Here is a 19,827-nt window from a genome sequence, read left to right as displayed (position 1 = left end):
TACTCTGCTCTCTATTTATGTTTTATAAATATTTGGAAGTAATTTTACATCTATAGCTGAATATTAAAAATACAATTTGTTTTAACATTCAGTATAGTTTTATGAGTCATGCATATAAAAGAGTGCTATTTAGAAAACTTTATCATATAGTGATTACCTGCCTTAAAGGAAAATAGAATTACAAAACAATAAGGCTGATTTTAAATTGTGCATAGAACCAGTAATTGTGTACGTAAGGCAATTAAAAGATTTATTGAATCTTGGTTAAAAGTAGGACAAGGACATTAAAGAATAAAGTGTAATTTATTTGGTGCTACTTTGTGAATGCTTCTTATCTACAAATCATCTAACGATACCATATACAATATACTTTCAGTCTCAACTCAAACATAAAATAATCTATAAAATCACGTGGCTATAATCAATATACAGTGATTATATTTTAAAAAGAAAGAAAATTAGCAATTAATTAAGTTAAGGTGCCGTAACTTTTTTCACATAAAATATTAGCACCATACCAGAGAAAATGATCTAAACTGTTGGCCTCCTCCGACGTCTTAAATAACTAAATATAAACATGTTTTTCAAAGCACAAATATTAATTTGCAAAATCAGTTCTACAGTAGTTAATATTTCTCTTTTTGCATGTATTTCCCAGTAAGGAAAAATAGGAAGTCAAAACTTCCACAGGGTATGAAAAATCAAACAAACAAACAAAAACACCTAACCAAACCAAAGGTCTTCCTTCAGCAGTGAGTTCCAACAGAAGCAAACGTGGACATTTCACGGCGGATGGTACTAAAGGGCGAGAGTTCCAGTTCTGTGGTGTATTCGTTATCATTGTCATCGCTGGTCACTGTGGATGCCTTCTGAATGCACTCGTCACAGCAGCAGCAGCAACACTCCATGAAGGCCCGGCTGAAGGGTTTGCACAGACAGAAGAGAAGGACCGGGGTGACACAGGACTTAAAAAACAACAGGAACTGGCTGATGACATTCAGCAGGTCCATCGTCTGCTGGGAAACCCCTGTCGCCATGTAGGCAGTAACAATGTTGCAGATATTTTCAGGAATAATGCAAAATCCATACAAAATGGTCAAAGCCACCACTGTGCAGTTCATCTGGCTTTCTAACTGAATCTGCCGCTTGTTCCCTCGGGTGCTGGCTTTCTCTGCTTGGCGGATTTTCCTGGCAGTCACTAAGGAGCAGGTGATGGTGAAGAGGGTGGGCAAACAGAAGTAACAGCCAAAATACCACCAGAGCCTCGCACTGTCGTAGGTCAGGGCTAAAACGTAGACGGTGTCTGGTAAATCGGGAGAGACCTTTATAACGCAGCGCTCCACAGGCGCCCGGCCGCTGACGCCCAGCTCCTCCTTGCTCAGCTGGCGCAGCACCACTTCTGGGAGCGCTAACAGCAGAGCACCGACCCAAATAACAGCCAGTTTGGCCGTGGTTGAGGAGCAGTTCTCAATCATTTCATAGTACATCTGGACGTTGGTGGCAGCGCGGAAGCGGTCTATGCACAGAGCACACAAGGTGAAGGTGGTGACGCCCAGAGAAGCGACCTGTGGGAGGAACGCAGGGTGCAGTTATCCTGGGGAATCTCTGGGAATAAATGCAGATCGGTCAGAGTGAAAAAGGAAAGGAGAACACGTTCCTGGAGTAACAAGGCAAGGGTGACTGGGCCCATGGCTTCAGCTGAAGCATTGTGAGGATGAAAATTGAAAATGGGGGGGAAAAATGCAGTGGTTCAGGGTCACGGAGTCAAAAAATGTTAGAGCTGGAAGGATCCACAAAGACCATTTAGTCCACCACTGTTTTATTATAGATAAGAACGCAGAGCCCCCACGAATTTCAGTCACCATGAAAATGCCCGCCACCAGGTGATCTAGATAAGGAGTAAGGATAATTGAGCATGTCCCATTTTCATTACTGAAAAAGATGGTTGTGTTTTCCAGTGGAGGGGCTAGTAGCATGCCTTACACACAGCAAACTTTCAAGAGTTTTTGTTTCCAACAAACTAGATGAGTAAAGAGCTCCTGCAATTTCTCCTAAATGCATAATATTTTATTATTATTTGCACACACACTTAACGGAAGACAAGAAAGGGAGATTCTCCAGATGTCAAAATCAATGAGAAAACTAATTCCAAACAGGTCAGTGACCACTGCCCCACTGCATGTCTGCCCTTAGGGCATCTTCCAATGCTGATGAGATTTTCAAGTTGGTTTTTAGCGAGACAGACGGAGCCAGGTGTCCAGGTCACAGAGGTAGACCACAAAGCTGGTACCCATGTGAGTGGGGATTAAAGATCCCCTTATGAATTTGGAATGCCCCAAATAGTGACATCTCCATGGGCACAAAGAGAAAAAAAAGTCAAGGGAGATAGTGGAGAAACTTGTCTGCATTTTAGGATATGGATGTGGATGAATTGGGGGAAAGGGAGAAGCGCAAATTCTAACCAGGAGCCCGAATTTGCATTGGACTAAAGTCAGAATTCACACCATCTATGTGGCTCAGAGGAACCCCAAATGCAATTTTAAATTGTCCCAGGCACATGACAGAAGCAAACACAAAACCGCTCTGCAAGAACTCACTTTCAAACCAGGCCTCAGAGAAATCCCACAGGTAAAAATTCCAGAGAAGATGGATTAAAAATCACAATATGCAAGAGACAACCCGCCACTATGAGTTATTTATGCGCCAAAGGAAACAAGTTACGGAATCAGACCTAAGCCCATCTGTCGTGAAATAAACATGCGCATCACATTTAAAGAAATATGAGATGAGAGAATGTCAAAGAAAGTAAGAGACATAAAAAAATAACCACAAAAATGCAAAAATGAACCAAATAGAATGTCTACATATTCCAGCCATAGGATAACTTCAGATCAGAAAACTCCGATGCTGACCACGTAGAGAACTGCTTTTACACAAATATGGCCCAGACATCTCAATAAATCAACTTAAAGGTTAAGAACCCAAAACATGTACATATTTTTTTTCCACACAGAGGGATACAAACACATGTTCCTGATGCAAACACACTATCATTCAATAATCTATAAAATAAGCATTGAGCATCAGATGTGCACTCTAATGGGTTACCCAGGTGTACATTCAACACAGGCACCACTTACTCATATCAACTCTAGGCCAAGCACTCTGCTAGATACTGGGGACATAGAAAGGAACAAGAAGCAGTTTCTTTCCCTCAGAGAGGTCAAAGTCAACCAAGAGGGGGAACGAAGGTCATTCTCAAAGTCATGAGATAAACACAGTGATCATCCCAGAGCATCACATTTACTCAACTCTTTTGGGGGAAATGGAAGTGATTTAAGGTTGAATAAATGTGGTCATTATTTATATATTTAAACAAGGACAATGAATAAGAGGTAAAATATTCATGAAGATTAAGATAAAATAGGAGACGGAAAGAAAGCCCCCTACGCGGATGGGATGCTTTGGGCTGCGTCCTATCACCTGGGTATCGCATCACCCTCCCCTGCCTGCAAGTTGGAGTGTTTAAGAAGCACAGCTGTACAGCATGCCTTGGCAAAGGGGCAAGGAACAATGGGTATATATAATGCTCACGTCTACACTTTTTAGAACTCACAGGGATCATGCTGACAAAAGGAAAACCATTTGTCATAACAATTTTAACACTCGAAACATTAGTTGTTTATCTACGACATTCAAGATGTCACTCTCCCCAGCACGACGCAACTTGCCTTGGGGCTTCTGTGAGAATTCCAGCATCAAATATTCTCTTCTCCTCTTACACACTACACAATAGTCAGTGTCTACTACTTCTAATACGGAAAATAAGGACACTGTAGCTATGCCCTGACTGTTTTCCTAACTGATAGTGACGGCAGTCTGAAAGTGAGATATAATGAGGGATTAACTATTTGAGAAGCAAAAATGAAGAAAGAAAATGACTAACAAAGATCTAGGTCCGTACAGATCAAGAGGTCATGGTTGAACATCTAACCACTATTCTTATGCTACACAATCTTCAGAAAGTTTCCCATACATGCCAGTATAAAAAATATCAATCTAATACGACTGCCAAAAAGAGTTATCTTTATTTTCACCTTTTGAAATTAACTTTCAAATTAATAAATGGTTCACCTTGATGAAAACTTATTCTGCATCTAGGCTAGAAACTCAAAATAATTCTTAAAATTGAGATCCACGTTATGCAGCTGTCTTAAGAGCAGGTTATATTTTTTAATGTCAGTAACTGCCACACTTTGAATGGAAATCTGAGAAGAACTTGGCATTTTCTGAAGGTCTACCTCACACAGAGCTAACTGGAAATTTCAGTATTCTATTCTACAGAGTTTTGACACTTTACATTTATATATTAGTTTTTCAAATGCTTTGATTCATTTTCTGTAATAATGTAAAAACAAAACAAAACAAATTCTCAAACTATCAAATAGACACAAATTGTCAGCAAGGCTTTCTGTGCCATCTTCACTAAGGCAAATCTTTGTGTGTGTCTCCCTGTCACTGTGTATCCTGAGTCAGTCCACAAATACAAAGGTAAAAGCTTTATACTGTGCAGTCTTTCTAAATTAAGAATAACATTTCTATTAACAGGATAGCTTGGCGATATAAAACTACTAGAAACTCTGAAGATAGGCAATCTCTCAGAGGCTTGGAACATCTATTTGCTTGGTAGTTTTCTATCATTACTTAACCAGGAACACACAAAGGATAGCATCTCTTCCCTGATTACTTGCCCTAATTTCAAATCTCTAGATTTGAATTATCACAGAGCTAGCATTTGTATACCTAACTCCAATTATCCAAGTCAGTTGCAAAGTATTTCATGAGAAGTAATAGCAAATGAATGTGGATGGACATGTATTAAAGTGGGGGTGCTAGATTGCTACTCCTTATATATCATAAGCTGTGTTGCACACCCACTCTTAATTAGAAGACGGTCACTGCTTTGAAAAGAAAAAACAAACAAGCAAACAAACAAATAAATAAGGTTTTCTAGATTCTGCACACTTCATCTCACATGATAATATAAGCCAGGGCAAATTTTAAGCAAGATTTACATGTGCTCCAACTTTTTGCTCAGCTGTTCTCCTGCACTGTATCTTATTTGTAGATGCTCAGTTCTTCAGCCATATTTCCAAAAGCTTCAATATCGAGTCAGAATCTCAGACATGTCTGATCTATCATCCTCTTGATGATTCATAGGTTGAGGGACACGTGCCAATGTTCCTACACTAATTTCAGGAAACGCCTGCCTCCAGCTTCCTGGTTTCAAACTGTCCTTCTCTCTGATAGTGTTCTCTGCCATCAGGATCCAGCTAAAACAGGGTGAACTGCCCAGGAAGGTTGTGGAATGGAGGGTGGTTAAAGGAGCCTCTAAGGAAAATGTTGCCCCCAAAGCAGAGACGGCTTGCCATGCAGTTGCCAACAGCAACTGAACCCAAACATTAGTCCTAGATTTCTACTCTCTCCTGTTGCCCCCGCCTGCAGTGTTACTTCAGATATTCTGCTGTCAATTCACTTCTGCACTTGCTTTTATGATGTGAAAGAACCAGAAAGGTGGGAAGCCCATGCTCAGTACTTTCCCAAATTGTTTCCAGAAGGTTTTGAACATCCGTAAAGAATCAACTGCATACCTCAGAAATGAACTGATAAAAATCGTCTAGATAATGGATGGTGGGCTAATTTCTGCCTACTCAGATATGAAATCTATCCATGGAATTAAAATGGCTAAATGTTGGGGTAACAGGAGAAAATTTTATCACAATTTTTAAATAGACTTGTTTACATACAGCACATTAGAAATTCTACCAAGATGAATGGCCGCAATTATACGCAATTATAAAACTGTACCATGAACACTGGATCTTCTGCATTTAATGACCACATCTGATTGCTAAAATTCAGTATCACTATGAAATATGCTCTTGGGAATAAAGCTGTTACGCATTCGCTTAGATGGTTAGTTCTTTGAAGCAACATCCTGAGAGATGAAATGAGTAAGATGCAATCTCATATTAATTAAACAGCAATGGGAGGCATAATTAACATCAACAAAGGCAGGAGTGTAAACACTTCACAGACAAGACTATTCATTTTGAGACTCAAGCTCAGAGGGAAGCTGGAAGTAGACATTTGTAACGATTCAGGAAAATAAGATATGGAGCATTTTGAGGGGACTGGCATCAAAATACAGAAGCAAGGGACTCAAAATCAATAAGTCTAAACTCTTTCTTTCAAACAGCAGCCTCTGCTGGCCTCTGCATCCCAGAGGAACAACAGTAAAAGCTGCCTCAGCCTTGCCCGGTCAGTACCCAGGGCACTCAGGCTCTGGGCAGCTGCGGGCACCTGGAGCCTTGTTCACGGCACCAACAGGTGCAGGAAAGTCAAGACCTGAGCACTCAGGTGGGCAAGCAGCAATACAAACTGCGGGTGCCATACAAACTTAATGGCAAACTTCACCCCCGAGGAAACCTGGGCCACTCGATTCACTTTGTACTGCATGAGACCCCTGCTCATTCATCATGATGTGGAGAAAGGGCATACAGATCCTCTCTGAAAAAGGTCATCTTTGAAGATCCTGTGTGGGAGCTAGTGGTCCATTCCTCAGCAGCTGACTGCAGAGCGACAAATAAAAAAGCACTAGGAATGAGAGGAAGCTGTGAAATAGAAAAGACAGGTCCCGTAACATGCAACTCTTCACCAAATAAAGAGTATCTTTTGCTAAACATTCTTGCATAAATTGGTGATAACACCAATGGGGGGAAACGGCCAACGAACTTCCAAGCAACATTACTTTCTGACGAAACTGAATCTATATGCTTTGTAAGTTCAGCAAAGCAACTGGAATACACTGATTTTTATAGAATAGGGAAATTTCTAACCAGCTATGACTACTGGACTCTAGCCTAACGGACTTTACCTCAATAAGAGGTTTAAGGGCATCTATTTCTGTGCTGTCCTTTTAATACAAGTAACTCTCAAAACAAGGGCATTATTGTTAAGCAAAACCACTGTTTGGGCCATGAATGATTATCTATTATAAGTCCCTGGTTACAGGCCTAACAATCAGTCAGGAAAAAAAGCAGGAGCACAGGGCAGAGTTTCCTGTGAAATTCTAAATGGCTGGAGCCCCTATGCTTTTGGCTTTCTCTTGCATTTTCCATAATCCTCATCCTTCCAGCACTTCCCCATGAAACAGACAACTTCCCCACGAAAGAAATGGTTCTTTGAGCACCAGTGGGCACAGCATGTTTATCAGAGTCACTGTTTATCAGACTGCTGTGAATGAGATGACCTTTATCAAAAGACCTTCATTTCAGAGTGCATGCAAATCATGATACTATGGCAGTGACACACTTCCATGAGTGTTTCCAAACCAAAGCACAGTGAGTGGCAGATCTGTCTCACCGCTGGCACGCACGCACACTTCTCTGAAATAAAATAGAACTTTCCACGTCCACTCTTCCACAGCCAAAGAGAAGGCTTCCTACCTTTATCAGTATCACTGAGATTTAATAAGATACACCAACATATCATAAATATCCATTTATTTCAATTATGCCCAGCCTATTTTATCTATATGTGAATCTCAGTGTCATGAGGAAAAATATTTTGAAAGCATCAACTATAATTATTACTTCATTCTCCATCTTCCTTCCTCTTAGGTAAGCTTGGTAACGTGCTCTTACTTATTTAAGAACAGTTGAGACTATTTAAAAGCCAACATAGCATCCCCAAATTTGTTCTTTATAGGCCCACCTTGACATAAGGTTTCCTACCAATTTCAACTTCTGAGTTCTGTAGCAGTGCATTCCTTTTGCAGTAAAACAAGAAAAAAAAATTACTACAACTCATCTAAAATGTTACAATTTAATTATAAATGTGGCAATGCTTATCAGTATAAAACTGTAAATGAAGCAAGAATAACATCATTTATCCAAAGATGGAAAAACCATCTATTGGAATCAGCAGCTCTTAAGGGAGTTATGTATTCGATATTTATCCTTAATAATTAGAAATTCATTTCAAAATGTAGTATTTTCTCCAAGCCCACAGTCCAGTTTTCAATGCTTGGTATTATGATGATGTTTCTAATCAATCTTCAAGTGACCTAGCATTTCTGTCTGTCACGTAGGGGCTCTGATGAGTTTCCAAAGAACAGTAACAAATTTTCATCTATTTTCCGTACAACTAATGACAGGGATGTGGATGATGGTGAACCAGCACTGAAAACAAAGTCAGAGTTGGCCTCATCCATGTGTGCTTCAGTAATTATGATTTGAATGATACTGAGAAACCACATTTTAAGACAAATTTTCTCTGCTTTTAACCAAAATTCCCTTGGTAGTCTGTTAAGGAAATAGTATAGTGCTCTTTCTCATTCAACCCTCTTATAAAAGGCAAGTACCTCTAAACCTCCTATTAGTTAACAGGATGTGAATTAGTTAACAGGATGCTTTTCTTACACGGAGAGATGTGACCCAAGGAGAAGACAGTAAAGGTAGGAGGAAAGGTGGAAGGGAGGGAGGGAGGGAGTGACGAGGAGGGAGCAACATGGCAGCCCTGAGTAGCATCACAGACCCAGCGAAAATGACTCACTCCAGGCAGGGATCAAATCAGTGGCCTCATTAATAGTACGAATCACTCCAGTGTGCTGACAAATAACACTGAACACTATCATACATTTACAAACTGAAAGGATTCTGTTTCAAAAATAAGCCTGGCACTGTGATTATATCCCGTGTTTTATGGAAGTTTTATGGAATAGTATCTACACCTATTTTGTAACTAGAAGACCCCATCGTTGAGGTTTTAGCAATCCCTTTCTTCACTCTGCCTGGACATTTTAGATGAGATCATCTCTTCTGGCACAAAGAATGCCCTTCTAATTGCGATACTTAAGAGTTAGTCTTGGCAACGAGATTGAGTTGATTATGGGACCCTGGCAGGTCAATTCTTGGGAGGTTAAATGACAGGAAGAACCCTGGGGGTGGGAGGAGAAGTGCGGTGCCAGAGACTAACCTCACTGCCTGCTCAGCCCGCAACCTGCACAGGCAACATCCCAGACACAGATCCCTGTGTGTCCAATGTGACACTATTAAATAGAGTTGCATCACATAGGAAGCACTATTACAGGTGGAAACATTCCATCAAGGTCCAGGCAGCATCAGGGCAAAGGCTACGGTAGACCATCACCTACTCAGCTGTGGTAGACACGTAAGCTCAGAGCTATTCTGCCTCTACAGACATATTTGCCCCCTTTTTGCTGTTGAAGGATGCTTTGTTAACATAACCAGATGCTTTGGCAACCCTCAGGAAACCAGGACAAGTCCTCACTCTGATGTTGTGCTTGAAAGATTAATCCAATTCTTGGGAAAGTGTCTTTATGCTTCCTTCCCCTCTACGCTGTAATAGGGTCTAAAGTACTTCCCTTGTCAGCCTTTGTTTCTAGGTTCTCTAAGGTCAAATTAAATAATTGGTATGTCTTTGAGATTTTCAGAAGAAAGGGACTCAATTTAAGGTTATTACATTGCTACATAAATCAGTCATTTAAGGAAAGTTTTTAAATTAGATTTAATTAATGTCCTTATGGTTAATAAGGACTCATAATTACCAAAGCAGAGACGATTATCTCAGGCATTATATTCTAAATAACAATTAAATATTTAATAATATTTACAATAATTCTATATTTTAACACTTCTAGGACCACCCTATCTGGCAAATTATCTTGCCAATTATTCTTATGGACCCCCTATTCCAGGAAAGATTGAAAAAAACAAGGAAGCAAGAATGTAAAGATTTTCACAGTTGTAACTTTTCACTACACATCTAGGCTGTGTGGCATTTATGAAGATGAACTGTAAGAACATGATTCAAAATGAATTAGAGGGAGTACAGTTTTCACTTTAATTTCTCTATCTTTGGTCATAACCAAGTACCTGGAATGGTGAGTGGATCCATCCCAGGGCCATTCCTGAATTTCTATAACAACTTGTTTAAACCTCTATTATGGCATTCGTCACATGGTAAAACATTATTTCACTTTTCTGTAACTTTAGTAACAGTAACTCATCTATTTTGTTCATCTCTGGAAACTGTTTCCTCTCTTTCCCTCTGCTTTCTAGTCCTGTTTCCTCCTGACCCGTTCCGTGTCTGTCATAGAAGAAAAACCCAATAAATGTTTGATGAATGAATGGATAGTGAAAAAAACAAATGAATGATGATATATATGGAAAAATATTATAGAACATAATAAATTATTTAAACAGTTCCTTAGTCACTTATTGGGTGCTGCTGTTTTATATATAATCCTTAAAAGCTGAATGCCAACTAATATCTCTGAGAAGGGAAGTAGAGAAAAATCATGTTCTTGTTTATACCTCATTGACAAGTTTTAGAAAAGGATTCCATTCTTATTACAATCAATAGGTAAGGAAATTATTTGAATTTCACATTTGAATATCAAAAAGTTTTTGTTTCTTATGTAGAACTCAAATTCAGTAAACTTCACCATACTGAATGAATGAATGAAATCAGAAACAAAGGCACACTCTACAACTTTGTTTTGTTCTTTTGTTTGCTTTTATCTTCTGCAGTAGTTATCAGCTAAATAGTCTTATTTGCATGGGAATGTAGGAAATTATTATAAAGGGATTAATGGAAAGTCATGAAATATTTTTAAGCACCATTCTCATGTGTTGAGTCTATTTTCCATGAGAATATTATTAGTTAACTGAAATTGCTCATAAAACTGTATGTTTCCACTTAAAAGTCCATTAGAATGCCTAATGGCTAATCCACCACTCAAGCAAATTTACCATCTGCTATTATAAATGTGCTATTACTTGAATACAGAAGGTCTCGGGAAATCTGTGTAGAACACCTGTGATATTGTCTTCAGCTTCCAGCACCTTCCTTTCTTATCTGTCGGGGCTAACTACAATCTAAGGCAATGAAAGAGCCATTTGCTTCACTCAGTTTAAAACCAGTATTTCCAAGCCATTGGAGATTCTGGCTCTTTTTGTCACAAAAGATTCCAGACTTTCCACAGATCATCCCTCGTCCAGAGGCCCTGGTGAGATACATTCCTATTATCCATCCTCCACCCTGATGTAGGACTCTTGTATGTCAGTCAAATAAAAAGTGCACTCAGCGCTGGGATTATCTTAGAACTCATCGAAATCTTCTTCTCTACCAAACACCATGAAGACGTGAGGTCTTTAAGCTAAAGGGGGAGCCTATATTATTCAAAATCTCCAATTAAGGTCCAAATAGAAATAGATACTTAGCAGTGAGTCTGGATCAGATGATACATTGATTTTGGTTGGCTTCCATCAAGTCATGAGCAAAGAGCTGTTCCAATTGCCACATTCAGCGCCTGAACTACTTGGCTTTTACCATGTGTTAGATCCTTAAGGGAATGGTGAGGTAGGACACTCCTCCTCCAGTCTCCTACTGCAATCCACACCCAGACCTTCATCTCTCTCTCCCTCTCTCCACTCACCCCCCAATAAATCTACTGCTTTGAATATAGTTTTTCTGGTGATGAACTCATAAACCAGTTTAAAATAATGTGTCTCTTAGGATGGCCACCATCCCCCCAGGTCCCTTCTCTCCCATCCCCCTTTCCTACCATTCCATCTGCACTTGGTCCTTATGGGACTTATCACTAGACCACAAAGGCATCATAATCCTGGAAAAGAAAGAAAGAAGTTAGCAACTATAATAGTTCCTTGTACATGCCCAGTCATAGCAACATTAAATATGATAAAACTCCCTTTCTAGCAATAAATCCTGCAAGCTGGATCCTGCTCTCCTCAAGCCTTATGTCAACACATTGAAATGAAAAGAATATTGCACAGATCTGTAATTTCTGCTGAAGACACACCTCCTATTTTTCCACACACACCCAACTCTCTCCAAAATTCCACTACCTTCTTAAGATTATGCTAATACTCAAGGTGTAGACAAGAAAGCACTGTGGAAGAAAAGGAACAGGCAAAAGAGAAGATGGGAGGGGATATTTGTAAAGAACAACAAAATGAACTGTGGTTACTATGAAAAACAGCATGGAGGTTCCTCAAAATTTTCACAATAGAACGACCTCATGGAGCAGCAATTCCACTTCTGGGAAATGATCCAAAGAAAACAAAAACACTAACTTGAAAAGATGTATGCACCCTCATATTCATTGCAACATCAATTACAACAGTCATGGAAACAACCTAAGTGTCCACTGACAGATGAATGGATAAATAGTGGCATATATACATACGATGGAATATTACTCAGCCATAAAAAAGAACAAAATCTTGCCATTTGTGACAACCTGGATGGACCTTGAGGGCATTATACTAAGTCAGACTGAGAAAGACAAATAAGCATGATCTCACTTAAATGTGAAATCTATGCACACACATACCCCCACATACACAGAGCTCATACATACAGACAACAGACTGATGGTTGCCAGAGGTGGTGGTGGGGGTGCAGGGTGGAAGAAATGGTTGAAGAGGGTCAAAAGGTACAAACTTCCAGTTATAAAATAAATGAGTCATGGGGATGTGACATACAGCATGGTGACTATACGTAATAATATTACATCATATATTTGAAAGTTGCTAAGAAAGCAGATTTTAAAAGTTCTCATCAAAAGAAAAAAATTTTTGTAACTATGTGAGGGGACAGATATTAACTAGACCTACTGTGGTGATCATTTCATAATGTAGACAAATATCAAATCATTACGTTCTACACCTGAAACTAATATAATGCTATTTGTCAATTATACCTCAATAAAAATAAAAATACAAATTAATTATGGATACAATTTTAAAATAACTAAACAATATTAAAAATTTCAAACATTAGACAAGGCAAACAGATTATAAGAAAAATGGTAAATCAGACATTATAAATCAGTAAGAGGATTGTGGTTAAAAAAAAAAAAAGGAAGAATAGCCAATACATAAAATAAATATAAGAAAGTGAAGAAAAGGCAAAATCTAGGTAATGAAAGGAGATAAATGTCAAATATTTTTAGAAGTCTTGTGGTTAAGAGGAACAACATTGGGAAGGAGCAAATTTTGAAGAAAGTTTAAATAAATGTAATGCATTTGTAATGTCCTTCACCAATATAAAATACTTTGTTATTTTGATAACAAACTATAACCTATCTAACTTTATTTGATCATTAAAATAATTATGGTTGGCACTTTAAAAAGTGCAGTTGTCTCAGATTATTGAAAATTTTAAAAATTTAATGAGCTACCACCCACTGTGGAAGTTACTGTCAATTTATGAAAAGCAAGATAAAACTTCAGAATCTAAGAAGCTATCAATTTCACCATATAGCAATTGACACTGATTATTTTTTCCTGCCCATTGAAAATCTTTTTTAAAAGATACCAAGAATCAGGACTAGGAAACACTCACTGAACAACTGTGTCTCATAGATGGTCGTCTAATAAGTAAACATCGAGTGTTGAGACAGAGTCTGGTTGCCACGGACTACGAGGCTTAGGATGATTATTTCTCTTCTCTGAGCTCCATGTTTCATCTTTAAAATCAGGGGGTTGGATTAGAATGCCATCTGGTTCTAATAGAACACAGTAATTCAAAAGCTACTGTCAGGAGGCTATGGTTCCCCACCCAGACTGCCTCCCCACAGAAGTCCTTCCTTCAGGAATGAAGTGCTGAGGTCCCCAACCACTGGGACTATTAGTGGTCCATGGCTCTTAGCTGCATCCCTCTTTAGGAAGTGCCCTTGACAAAAAGACCCACCCAGCTCAAGGTTATGCCCCCTTCCTGGGAGTCACTTGCATCCAGTGTCTGGTCCATTAGGGGACATAAAGTCTGGGCCCTCTTGGGTTCACTCAGAACCCAAGGTTATCCCTGCAGGGTCACCCCAACCTTAGGGCTCCCTATGTCTTTGTGTCTTTGTGGCATGTGTATCACAGTTCAACTCCTTCTGCCCAATCCTGTTTTCTCCATTCCTTACCAGGTGTTGAACCCCAGTGCACACCCCAATAAACTTCTTGCCAGCCAATCTCCACATTAGATCTGTTTTGGGGGAGACCTGACATGGAATAGGCACTAAATCTCTGTGACTTCTGTGGAAATAACAGTGCCTCCTGGAGGCAGAAATGCTTTATTTTGAGATTTGGACTGTATTTCTTGTTCTCATAATCAGGAATGGTGGAGCTAATACTACTCTGCAGTAATTATTTTCACGAAGCATGCTAAAACATTATAAAATTATTTCAGAAGACTAGGACTAGGCAGGAATGTAGAAACACCGTCTACATTTTAGATTAAACATTAAGATTTTCATTCCTGACTTGAATGGTAAATAGTATACATTTAAAAATGTATATTACAGTCTAATTTTTCAAGAAAAAAAAATGAGTGAACCTTTTCCCCCAAACCTTTGCTTCTCTAGGGATAATAAAGCCTGGTACCAATAACTAAAAAATAGGTATACAAAGAAGGGAATAAAATACAGAGAACAAAACATAACTACAATTGTGTTAATAACAAGAGAAGAGGTAAAAACAAAATATTTTTAAGGAGCAGATAATTAAATTGGAAGATGAGATACAAATGAAATTACAGCATACAATATTTTAAAATACTGAGACTTAGAAAGAAAATTAAAGCCCATGAGTAACAAATACCATCACTCAAAACTCATAGGTCTCATTAAACTAAGCAAAGTTTGTATATTCTTTTCTGAATTTGGATGGGATTCTTTTCTTTTAAAGTTGTTTTGAAGAACTTCGGTAATGTTTTTTTCTTTCCTCAGTTTCCTTTTTCTGTATACTTTATTGTTTTTTCCTCTAATGATAAAGGTTTCTACATGTCCAGTACATTTAAGGCAAGGCAACACACTCCTCTCTTACTGGGTAGCTCTCCTGTTCACTTTGTAGCTTACTTTGGTCTCTTCCTTGCATATGCCAATTTCTCCTGCATTATTCAAATCATCAGAGAAATCTGAAATTGAAATTGACCTTGAAAAGGTAACTGGTAGACACATATTCTCCAACAAATTCAACTACCTCCTCTGTAATTCAAAAATGAACTGTTTACCAAATAAATTAGATGTTTCAGAACTACTTGGGGCTTGAAAACAAGAGAAATCCTGGATCCTGGTAAAGCTGCAACAGCTGATTGAGCACGCATGGAATCATTCTGCATCTGATCCCTGCCAGGATAACACAAGGTCTTATTCACTGTCTCTTGCCTTGGTCCTTCTGAGTAGGTACTGTTTTCTGTTTACTTATCCCCTAGCTTTAGGCCCTGGAACAAAGTTGAACATAGTGTCACTCGCCCTGGTGCCAGACGGGATCAGAGGCTCTGAAATATTTACAGTTTCCCTTCTTCTGCTTCCATAAATGAAACAGGCAGTCTGAATGGGGGAAATCAAGGGCCAGCTGGCTAAAACCACAACTGGCAACAAAGCACTTGGGCTCCTTCCAAGAGCTGGTGTTTAGAGAGAGGCCATTTAAAGAGCAAATTCCAACGACCGTGATAATGCGGCAGGACACCTGCTATAGCATGAAACAATAAAAGTGTACTCAGAAAGAGTTTTGTTTCCCAAGTTTAGAACCTCTGAGATGCCCCCTCTTCTTTAGGAAATTTCTAGTCTTAGAGTCAATCCCTTAAAAGAGCCAATCTTTACACGCTAACACATGACATATATCATATACTTTGAGAATGTTAAATAAAGTCTGTGCCGTGATGGATAAAGTGTTATTTGTACTTAAGCTCATTCGCACAAAATAAATAAACCTGTTAAGAAATTGAGAACAACAAAGAAACAAGAAATGACATAAGAATTTAGATGGGACAGCCATGGCAGACAGCCAAAAACACTTAAACTAATTTGGCAGGTTATTAATATATCATGAGACCAACTGACAAAGAAAGGCAGATTTCCTTTGTTAAACAAAATACTACTCTAATTTTGTGTTTAAGAAACAATAGAATAACCTGCTTGGGGCTGGGGGATAACCATGTTGAAGCACCATAAATCTAGTGTTATAGATAAATGAGACAGGTTTTTTCCTTGCTGAGTTCTAATAATGATGACCATGAACTGGCCATTTAGTAACTGGCCATTTATTACAATCTCTGCTAGGTACCAAATCAAAAACATATATGACACTATACTAAGAGAGATAAACTTGAAATCTAAACAATTCTATACATTATGAGATAATTATTTCACAGTCTGGGAGATGTGTTTCAAGGTGACTGAACAAAGATGCCCAGATAGATAGATAGATAGAGATAGATAGATAGATAGATAGATAGATAGATAGATAGATAGATAGATAGATAGATAGACAGACAGACAGACAGACAGACAGACAGACGCATGAATAACTGGCAAGAGAAATGAAGGAGGGACTCAGAGAACACGTGAAGGGGCTCAGCAACCAGCTAGGTGCACGGAGCAGAAGTTCTGAGGCTGGAAGTCCCAGAGGTGTGGAAAGCCAGGAGCTTGAGACTCCCTGGAAGGCATTACCTCGATGTAGGGCACGATCTTGCAGGAGAAGTCCTCCAGCAGCCACTTCTTGGTCAGCTCGTGGAAGATGACGAGCGGAAGGCAGAAGAAGATGATGAGGAAGTCCCAGAAGGCCAGGTTGGCCAGCAGGGCGTTGGAGATGCTCCGCATGTAGTAGTTGTGGCACACGATGCACATCACCGCCAGGTTGCCGATGATGCCGGTCCCGAAGATCACCACCGACAAACACATGACCGCGTAGGCTCCGTAGGACTCCTGGGTCAGGGGGTAGAAGGGGTTCTTCAGCCGCAAGCGCCGGTTCGTGCTGTTCCCCCGGCGGGGACCCCCTGGTTCCGGGATCCCTTCACCCCAGGACCCATTCTGGGCCAGTGCCCTGCCAGGGGGTGCAATCACCCGCCTTTCGTGCCCAGACGGTTCATTGACCGTCTTGGGTGGGAGGTCGTGGTGGGAAGCCTGGAGTTTCCCGGCTCTCCTTGGCCAGTAATAAAGGTCGCTGGCTCCGGGTTCTGTCCTCACACTGGCCTCCTGACTGCGCCCAGAAATGCCACTGCCTCTTGGACCCTTCTCCTCCTCCTCTTTGGTCTGAAGGAAGAGTTGAACAGCCGTGGGGTTCCCTCTCCCCAAAGTTCCAAGGGGTTCCTGACCCCGGGCACCTTTCCACCTCCAGGCGCCTGGAGGCCTGGCGGGGGGACCCGAGGGCTCGGCTGGTGACGCCCCCGCAGCTCTGCTCGCACCTGGGTCAGCTCCGCGGGCGGCCGGTAGGTCCCACGAGGGCGCCGCGCGCACTGCTGCCTCCTGCTCGTCTTTCCTGGGCGCACGGGTTAGTAGAAGGTGTCCTGCAGAATTCCCTGGTCCCCAAGTGTCCCTGCTGCGACGCTGGTTCAGTGTAGGTGAACAGCTATCCCCCAAACAAGTTTCGTTCCTGGGCGCAGGGGCGGACCCGAGGGCAGGAGAGGCAGAAACCTTGAGCAGGAACAGAAGCAGCAGCCGCGAGGTTCGGGCAAGAGGCGCGCCTGGGGTCCGCATGGCTCGGTGAGGGCGCCCGGCAGCCTCGGCTCCTGCTTAAGATCAACACCTGCTGCCAAAGTTGCTGCTGAGAGTTAGACACATGTCACATACTCATCCCCGCCCGGGCAGCTGCGGACGGGAGATTACGGGGACGTTGGGGGATGGGTCTTGGGGTCACAACCCTCCCGCTCTACAATCCTTCCTCGTTCGGTGCCCAGTGCATTTCTCATCCAAATCCAACCCGAGCCCTGCGTATCCTCAAGGTTCAGAAAGGGACTCGCAGCTCCCGGTGGCTGACCTTGAAAAGTTGCAACCAACACCTGACTGAAGATTAATGTTGCGACCAAGCCCCGCGCTCCTCCCTGCCCTGGGGTGATGGCCTTCTTGGTAACGGTTGCTCAGCCTGTTTACATCCTTTCGATACTGCTTTATCCAGTAGCGAGACGAGGTCGCTAAGGCAAAGAAAAATAAGTTCCCCTCCTTCAGATGACTAGTAGCTGCAAGCCCGCTCCCCGCTCGCTGGAAACAGGTTGCAAACAGCCAGACGCAGCGCAGATGCGCCCAGAAAACTCGTGCTCCCCTAACCCCAGCGACTAACGAGGCAACTGCTGCCCAGGAGAAGCGGGGTTCGAAACCCGCGGCCACTGCCAAAGTTGCTTCTCCTCCTGTTCAAAGTTGACCAGGAGCAGCGCGAGCTGCAGGGCTGCGTGTCCCCGCCAAGAAAGAAATCGGTGGTGGGGGTGGGGAGGGCGGGCGGTGCTCCTCAGTGGACAGTGCCGGCGGCCGCAGGAGCTTGTTGTTGCGACAGCGGGCGCAGCCCGGGCGGAGAGTGTGGTGCCTGGAACCGCCGCGGGCGAGGCGGTGCATGGCCTGGGAGGGGGTGGTGGCCTGGCCTCTCCCCGCCACTCCAGCTGCTGTGCGCTCCGGCGACACCAAGCTCTCCGCTCCTTGCCTCCTCCCTCTCCTCTGCCTCCTCCGAGAGATGCTGGTTTGTGGGGAGACGGGATCCCCTGGTGGTTTACGACTCACTAATCCCACACACGTTTCATTCAAGCCCTTTGTAGCGGCTTTCATTCCTAAGAGCTGGAATCCGGGAAGGAACCAGGGTGGAGGTGCAGAGCCTGCGCGGCTCGAGGCTAGAGATGGGCGGGACACGTTAATTCCCCAGATGTCGGAACCAGCCCGACCGGTCCCGGAGCCCAGAGAAGGAGGAGAGACCAGCGATCGCTTCCAATCCGCTGCGCATGCCCAGGCCTCAGGCCCCAGGGAGTAGTAAGGTGCGGCGTTCACCTCCTTAGGTATTCCCGAGCTGAGACCAAGGGGAAAGGCAGCTCAGAGGTTTCAGAGAGAATGATTAGTTCCGAGAGCGGGATGCAAAAGAGAGAATGCTCAGTATACACCATTACCTTTAACGCTGAGTTAGGAAGCGCCCTACCAGGCGTTCCTTACCGTGTTTCCCGGAAAATAAGACCTAGCCGGGCAATCAGCTCTAATGCGTCTGTTGGAGCAAAAATTAATATAAGGCTGGGTCTTATTTTACTATAAGACCGGGGCTTATATAAGACCGGTATGGTATAATATAATATAATATAATATAATATAATATAATATAATATAATATAATATAATATAATATAATATAACAAATACAATACAATATAAATACTGGGTCTTATATTAATTTTTGCTTCAAAAGACACATTAGAGCTGATTGTTCAGCTAGGTCTTATTTTCCAGGAAACACAGTATACTACCATCTATCTGTGCAACTCTTAGAAAGCACACAAAGCAATATAACAAATCGTATGTATCATAAAAGTATAAAATATATGGTTGGGAAAATATACTTCATCAACTTCAGAATATTAGTCACCCTGGGAGACAGAGGGATGGACATGGAATGGGAGAAAGCTGTGACTGTAATATTTCTTAAAATGAAAATTCAGGAGGGGATAACCTGGGTTAATTGTGGAACAACAACAAAATGTTGCTAAAATAAAACAGGATATTGACTTCCTTGTCACCTTGTTAGTTTCAAGTTTGGGTTATTCATGTAAGCTATTCTTGTAGCCTTGTTACTCTAGGTCACATTCACATGTCACTAATGTCCATCTCTACCCAGAAAGGACGCCAAGCTCACTAGGGGAAACACCCTTGCCCCCTTCCCAGAAACACCACTGTAACTGACACGTGCTCGGCCTGAGCGAGGCATCATTCTCAGAGTGGTCGGCTGCAGCACTGAGTCTCCAGTTTGGAGGGTGGCTTAGGAA

At 41.6% G+C, this 19,827-nt stretch overlaps 1 protein-coding gene across 1 annotated transcript; it reads right to left on the bottom strand.

Annotated features, from left to right (window-relative positions):
• Positions 1–284: 284 nt before the first annotated feature.
• GPR37 (G protein-coupled receptor 37) lies at positions 285–18,668 on the bottom strand. Its single transcript, XM_019750085.2, has 2 exons — positions 16,550–18,668; positions 285–1,565 (listed from the first exon to the last, which is right to left on the bottom strand). Exons 1-2 carry the CDS (start codon positions 17,573–17,575, stop codon positions 747–749), a joined length of 1,845 nt encoding a protein of 614 aa, XP_019605644.2. The 5' UTR covers positions 17,576–18,668; the 3' UTR covers positions 285–746.
• Between the last annotated feature and the right edge of the window lie 1,159 nt (positions 18,669–19,827).

The sequence above is a fragment of the Rhinolophus sinicus genome, linkage group LG11 (assembly GCF_036562045.2).
Source record: "Rhinolophus sinicus isolate RSC01 linkage group LG11, ASM3656204v1, whole genome shotgun sequence".
NCBI classification, from domain to species: Eukaryota; Metazoa; Chordata; class Mammalia; order Chiroptera; family Rhinolophidae; genus Rhinolophus; species Rhinolophus sinicus.
This window is presented reverse-complemented; position numbering and strand designations above follow the sequence as displayed.

Coding starts and splice junctions, on each gene's coding strand:
- GPR37 (XM_019750085.2), bottom strand. CDS start 17,575: ATGCGGACCCCAGGCGCGCCTCTTGCCCGAACCTCGCGGCTGCTGCTT. Junction 1,566..16,549: donor AGATCGTGCCCTACATCGAG/GTAATGCCTTCC, acceptor TTCCTCCCACAG/GTCGCTTCTCTGGGCGTCAC.